Source organism: Chroicocephalus ridibundus, chromosome 4 (assembly GCF_963924245.1).
Source record: "Chroicocephalus ridibundus chromosome 4, bChrRid1.1, whole genome shotgun sequence".
Taxonomy (NCBI): domain Eukaryota; kingdom Metazoa; phylum Chordata; class Aves; order Charadriiformes; family Laridae; genus Chroicocephalus; species Chroicocephalus ridibundus.
The window spans coordinates 41,114,173-41,121,213 of record NC_086287.1 but is presented as its reverse complement, the minus strand read 5'-3'; the positions used below and the strand labels follow the sequence as shown (position 1 = coordinate 41,121,213).

The 7,041-nt window shown below is 48.4% G+C and overlaps 1 protein-coding gene across 3 annotated transcripts in view; it reads left to right on the top strand.

Annotated features, from left to right (window-relative positions):
- Positions 1-345: 345 nt before the first annotated feature.
- The window catches only part of DCAF5 (DDB1 and CUL4 associated factor 5), a 74,976-nt gene continuing 68,280 nt past the window's right edge, over positions 346-7,041 (top strand). Inside the window, exon 1 of one of the 3 annotated variants that reach the window (XM_063331321.1) lies at positions 346-613. In XM_063331321.1, the coding sequence (XP_063187391.1) occupies positions 400-613 (214 nt within the window). In that variant the 5' untranslated portion in view covers positions 346-399. Of the gene's footprint in view, positions 614-2,244; positions 2,265-4,388; positions 4,651-7,041 lie in introns of those variants that run through there. The other 2 variants (XM_063331322.1, XM_063331323.1) reach the window with 2 other exon arrangements.

The window sequence follows — 7,041 nt, the reverse complement described above, 5'->3', positions numbered from 1 at the left end:
CCTCCGGGCCGCTGCAGGCCCCTCAGGCGGGCCGGGCCGCCCCTCAGGCGGGTGGCGGCGGCGGGAAACTGCCGCAGGTCCTCGGAGCGGCGACTTCACCCGTGTGTGCCTGTGTCCCCCTCTCCCTCCCCGCGCCGTTACAGGAGGGAGTTAAAAAGCGGCGGCGCGACGTTAGAGCCGGGCCGGGAGGCGCGGGCTGCAGCTGAGGATCAGCTGCTGAGGGGAGCGGGGAGGAGCCAGCGGGATCAGGAAGCGGCGGAGTGTCTAACACCTCTCTGCCATGGCTGGCTAAAGAAAAATCATCATAACCATAACAAGGGGGGAAGCGGGGGAGGGGAGGCGGCGGCGGGGGAAGGGGCGGCGGGGGAAGGAGCGGCGGGGAGCGGCGCAGGCGGCAGGATGAAGAGGAGAGGCGGCCGGGGGGGCAGCATGCGGTCGGTGGTGGGGTTCCTGTCCCAGCGGGGCTTGGAGGGGGACCCCCTGCTCACCCAGGACTTCCAGCGGAGACGCCTGCGGGGCTGCAGGAACCTCTACAAGAAGGACCTCCTGGGCCACTTCGGCTGTGTCAATGCCATTGAATTCTCCAACAATGGAGGCCAGTGGCTGGTCTCAGGTAAAGCCGGCGCTCCCCGTCCCTCGCCCCCTCCCCAGAAAGCATCTTCCTCCTCCTCCTCCTCGGCCGCCTCCCCCGCGGCCCGGGGGAAGGGGAGCCGCGGCGGCGCTCGGAGTCATTCCTCAAACCCACCGGTGCCCGGGAATAATGTTTCCCAAGTAGAGATCTAAAATGGTTGACAGGTTTTAAATTTTACTGTTATTGGGGGGGAGCCCCGGACAAAGTTTTTACGAGAGTGTTTCCAGGGCGCGGGGGGTGGAAGCCGGGGGTGCCCCTTTATTTGCTGGCTCGCGGGTTTTTCTTCTTAAAAGGGGATTTTATTATTTTTTGGGGGGGACGACAGGACGACGAGGGAGGGGACACAACCCCGCGGCGTGCATTGTGGGCGCCGGGTGACATTTGTCAGCGCCCTGCCCTGGGCCGGCTCCCCGGGGGACGGCGGGGCTCAGCCGGGGGGGCGGGCGGGAGTTTGGCTGCGGGGGGAGGTTGCAGCCCCCCTCGGTGTCGGGCGGGGAACCGGATCGGTTTAATTTAAGGACTGGTCGCTTTGGGACCCTCCCTCCCCCCCATCTTCTTTTGGGGGAGGGGAGCAGGGTTTTGTTTTGTTCCTCCTCCTTCCTCCCCTTGCAGGGCGCGTTTGGGGAGGGGGGGGGATTATTTCCGTGGTGATGTTTTTTAGGTTCAAGCCCCCCTTCCTCCCCACGTTGCCTGCCCGGGGCTGAGGGAGCCATGGGGGTGGGGGGATGCTGTCAGGTAGGAGGGAGGCGAGGGCTTGACATCAGCTGCGACACCGGGGACGCGGGACGGCTCTGCACCCCCCTTCCCTCGCCGCCGGGGAGGGGCTGCGGGGCTCGGCGGCCGGCTGCTCGCCCGCCCCCACCTCGGCAGCGCTTGGCGCAGGTGCCTCTTCCTCCTTCCCCGCCTCCGGGCTCGGAGGGGCGGCGGGGGAAGGAGGCAACTTCAGGCCGGGGCCTGGCCGGGCGCTGCAGGCCGCGCTCTCCTCGGGCGGCTCTCAGCGACAGGCCGGGGAATCGAGGGCCTATCCCGCCCGCGGCGGGGCACGGCGCAGCGCCCTGAGGGCTCGGGCCTGGAGGGACAGCCGCGCTCCTCTCCCGCCGAGCCGAGGAACCCCGCGCCCCCCTGCGAGGGGGCTGAGCCCTTCGGGGCGGCGGGGAGGGGGACTGCCAGTCCCGGAGGGGCCGCCCCGCGGGCGGCCTGGCCGCTGAGCGCGGTGTCCATTGCAGGCCGCGGGCGGGGGGCGTCGCGTCCCGCCCGCCGGGGAAGCGGGCTGGAGGGAAAGGCCCTCACTCCCTTCCCCTGCCCTGCCTTCCCCCGGGACCGGGCTGCAGCGGGGAGGGCCCCTACCCTGTCCTGTGGGGCAACGGCCCTCGGGGGTATCGCAGAGCTGCTTGGCACGGGGCCGTAGCAGCTTTGTGTGGAGTGGTCTCCTCTCTTGCCGGGGGGTAACGGCCTGGTTACCAGCCAGAGGGGCTGCAGGAAGGGAGAGGGGGTCTTGGGTTTGCCTGGCCACCCTCTGGTGGGCTGTAAATAGCTACAGGGGCTACTGAGGAAGGTGATGGGGGCATGGCTGAGCGGGCTGCTCAGTGCCTTGCTGTGGTGTCTGGGCAGAGTCCGCCTCTGTCGCACAAAGGTATTGGTAATAACTCCAGAGATAACACGGGGATTCAATAAAAAGTTATTATGGCTGCTTGGTTACCTTTAAGCAAGGGCAGACTAAAACCACCTTATGCAGTGGAAACTGGTACACTGAGACCTTCTTAAATTTAACTTTCTTACCTCAGGAAACTTAAAAGCGTAAGTCCGGTGATTCTGGAATAAGTGTTACATGAAGGATTCTAGTGTTACTAACAGGGATTCTTTTATCTACATACACATGCAGCTTTGGAGATACACATCCATTTATCTTGTGAATATACATATATTTATGTACACGTATATATGTATATTCACATGTGTATTTTGGAAGGGAATGCTGATTCATCTATTCTAAAGTTCCCAGATGTGCTAAACTTGGCATACTGGTTGGTACTGGTCCTTCTCCAGTATTAAGTAGTGCTAGGTATTTCTACTTAAAAGTGCTACGGAGAGCTCAAGTGCGTCTGTTGTTGCTTTTTTATTTTCTATAGTAAGTGATGGAAACACCATCAGTATTTTCTGTTCTTCTTGCTCAAGAAAGCCTCAGGAGACACTTCAGGTCTTGTCATACCATCAGTGAACCTGCCTGTGTTGACATCCATTCTTTAGGTAGAAGCATAAAAAGCTGAGGGCTGTAAGGGACTTGTAAGAATTAATTTTGTCCAAACTGCCTGAGTCAAGGTAGGTGCAGTGAGAGAACAGAGGCAGATTTCCTATAAAGTGAACATCTAAAGAAGCCTAGGTAAAAGGAAGGCTTTCAAACTATGTCTGGTTCCTAATGTCAATTCCTAGTTCTATGTCAATTTCCTAACTCCTCATAAAGCTGCAGAATGTTTAAAGGGGGTAAGCTTTTCCTCTGTATATAGGAAATAAATGGTGATAGAGTCCTACTCTCCTAAATTTAATGAAATGACTAGGAAGCAAGTGAAAAACAAAAGGCAGGGGTGGGAAGAGGATGTTTAAGTTACATGTCTTAGCAGTGCACAACTTTGGGATAATTAATAACAGACTACCTTAAGTCCGACCTTGTATTGATGCCCTGAGAAAATGAAAAGCTCTAATTATGGTAACTGTTTTTAACAAAGTTTTATGTTATCTGTGGCCATGCTGTGGCCATATCTAGAATGCTTTACGTGACGTAGCAACACCAGGCAGGTGCCTTGTTCTTCAATCAAGAATAAGAAATTAAAAGGCAAAAGATCTATGGATACTTTGTTAAATTTCGTGCCATTATAAGTCCAGGCCTCATTAAAATTAGGCTCAAAACACTTCTTTTTTTAAGGTCATGCTTAATCTTGAAACTGAGAAATAGCAAAAGCAGGAAAAAACAGTGAGAAGGAGTGCTCAGATGAAGGATACAGGAAGGGTATAAGCTGACTGTAGTCTGAAGTTTTCTAGAAGAGTTGCTTCAGAAGACTTCCAAATGCAGATAAAGCCTTAGAATAGATGGCATGTGGGTCTCTCCTCCCTCAAAATAGTCAGTGTGCTGAGGTAAGGATGAGATGTTAGATGCTTCCATCTGTGCTTATAGCAGCTGAGAGAGTTAACAGGGATATTGGAGTCTGTGAAAAGGGAGAGTGAAAGCAGTCTTTTCAGTCTTAAGTAATATGTATATTCTTCACCTAGAGGAGTCTGCTTTAACTAATTGACTTGTTACCAACTTAGACCTTATTAGAGCTGTTTTATGTACAGCTGATACAGTGCATTCATAGTGGCTATACTGATGCTATTTAAATGCTAGCCTGCATCCAAATTAGTGCTGTTCTCATCAGCCCTGGCTGGAATGGTTTTTTTGGGTATGTGTCCCACTTTTTTGTTTGTTTGTTTTGTTTTGGATGTATCTCCCAGAAGCAAGTCTGTAAGACTAACAATTACTGTTTCAGTAAACATTTCAAACTGCTTAAACAGGGTTTATATTACAGTTCCAGATAGTTTTCCTGTTAGGATTTTGGAGAGAATTTCAGTGTAGACAAGCCTCAGCAGGCCTTTTGAAAGCATGTTTGAAACTTTTTGGTATTTTAACTTCTTTAAATCTTGTGGTGGAGGTTACACATTTAATGGTAATTAATTTTGTTCCTAACCACTTTTTCAAGTAAAAAAGTTGAGGTCAAGCTGGGTTGGGGGCCAGTTTGTAGGCTTTTGCTGTACCTATGTGGAACTCCACAGTGTCACTTTAGAGACAGGGAGAAAGAGAGAGACGCTAATGTTTTTGGGACAGGACTGCTAGAAGAAGGGACAGGCATAAGAACAAGAATTAAAGAAAACTGAGAGAAATGGAAGGAGGAGGTGGATACTTGGGAGAAGATGCACTGTGAGAAGTAGAAAAGACCTATCTGTAGAATCACACAAGAGAAGAGGAAAGCTTAACGTGTAAGAAATGTGTAAGTGGGCTGAAATTACTTAAAACTAGCTGCTGGATGGAGTTGAAAGATTTCATTGGACAAAATGTGTTTTTGTAACACGTTATATACTAGGTGGTGGTATTTTTCTGTTAACAGTTTGAGAAACACAAGGCTATCCGTACATGGAAACTAAATTCACCATGCAATGATATGCAACTGACTTTTTCCCTCAGATATGCCAAGCATCTCCTTCTGCAGTTTAACTTCTTAACAATCATTTTTACTTAGTCTGTGTTGTAGACTTTCTTTCTCCCATTCTCAAGTTTGGTGGAAGTGTTTTCCTGTTTGTTTATCTGACTGTCATTTTTCATGGCTGCTATCTCTTACAAACATGAGTATCTTTATCAGAACCTCCCACTTTTTTTTTCCCTACTTTAAACTGCACTTGCAAGATAACTTCTGAGGAGTACTGTAATCTGAGACTTACTTAATCCATGCATATGTTCTTTTCCTTGGCTTCTTTTTCCCTCACCAGATAATGCAAAAATTAATAGCTCTTCTATAATCGTAAATTTGTAGGGATGCAAGAAAGTACTGGAAATCAATCTGTCATTTGGTTGCCATGTAAATCTGAAGGAGCACGAGCCTAAAACAGGGGAATGAGGTGACTTTAGCAAAGGTAGTGGAATATTCCTTCTGAAGTAAGGGGATTGTGTATCAAGTGTGTTTTAAAGAAGGGCAGTCTTTATCTTGGTCTCTTTGTATCAAGCAGAATTCTGTGTGAGGAGGAGTCTTAGGTCCAGTTACTATACAATGCTTTCATTAGTGTCTAAGAAATTATAAAATTTAAGGATGATACCAGGAAAGACAGCAATAATTTCAGAGGATAGGAGTTGAATTTAAGGTTAATTAAGAGACATTTCCTGGAAAAAAATGTCCTGTGTTTTGATAGGGACAAGTGCAAACTACAGCATTTGAATAAAAATGGTCAACTCTACAAATGCACTATGGAGACTAGACCATAGTCGTATAGAAGAGGATCCAAATGTAATAGTAGATCACAAAATAAATATCATCAGACATGGTAAAGCATGTGGAGTAATCCTGCTTTATTTGGTGCTGTTGGGGCCTCAGATGGAGCTGTGGAACTGTGCTCAATTTTGGGCACTGTACTTTGAGAAAGATGTGGCCAAACTAGAGGAAGTTCAGAAGAGGGTATGAAGAATGATCAGAGGTCTAGGAAAATGAAAGACTGAAAGAAAGAGGTCCATTTAGTCTACAGAAAGAAAAGCTGAGATGCAAGTCTTAAGCTGCATGAAAGTGTTTTTACTTACTATTACATAAAGTTGTAAACTCTTCTTTGTCCACAGGGAATAAGACAAAGAAATGTCCTTAAATTACAGAAAGAAAGATTTTTAGGATGCTCTTTGATCTTATGCTTATTTCCGTTCTCCCTTGTTTGTAATGTGGCACTTTTATAGGTGGTATGATGGAAGCATCTGAACATGGGGAAGGAATAAGGAGGGAGAGGTGGTTTGTCTGACAGTTGATTTTCTGTCAGGTCAACTTCTTTAACTTACTCCCCCTCTGGCTGCATCACCACTGAATTCAATGGCAGGGAAAATAGCAGGACCACATGGCATGGGGGAGTGGGATTATATGTAACGTCAAACTGCACCCTTGGGCTAGATATTAGGATAATCTGCCTAATGGCAAGGATAATGAAGCACTGAAATAGGCTGCCTAAGGAGGGTGTGAAATCTACCTCAGTGGTGGTTTTTTAAGAACAAACTAGACACACATCTGCTAGAAATAACTCTGATGCAGTCTGGCCTTTTGCCTGTGGCCGGGGTCAACTAAGTGATCAACTTCTTGAAATACAGTCTGATCCCACTTTCTGTGATTCGTGCAACTTCTCGAGTAGATACAAGCAATAGGATTAATCTTTTATGTTATGATTTAGAAGTGTTGTCCACTTGCCATGTAGGTTCTTTAGTGACTGGACCTGGTATATGGCAGACAAAGAGTAGCTGTCTTGAGCTTTGTGTACAATCAGCGAGGTTAACGCATTTTAAAACTGCAGTTTTCAAGTCCTGACTGCTATGATTTTGAAGTACTTCTGTTAGCACACAAGAGCTCAGGTGTGTTTCATGAGCTATGCAGATACTGTTTAGGCTAGATTTGCTTTTGGCAAGGGTATGTTCTGGCCCCCTTCAAATCATTTTAGGACTAACAAGAACAGTCCTGGACTGCAGGTAGACCACTGTTACTATGAGGTAGACTGTTCTTCCAAATTTAATTGCGTATAAATTTAGTGATTACCTATTTAAAAGCTAACCAGATCAGGAAACCTTTTTGTGGAAGAACTAGTCCAAAAGCAGGGCAAAACTAGAATGCTTTGGTTTCGGAACTGTGGAGGCAGTGAACTGT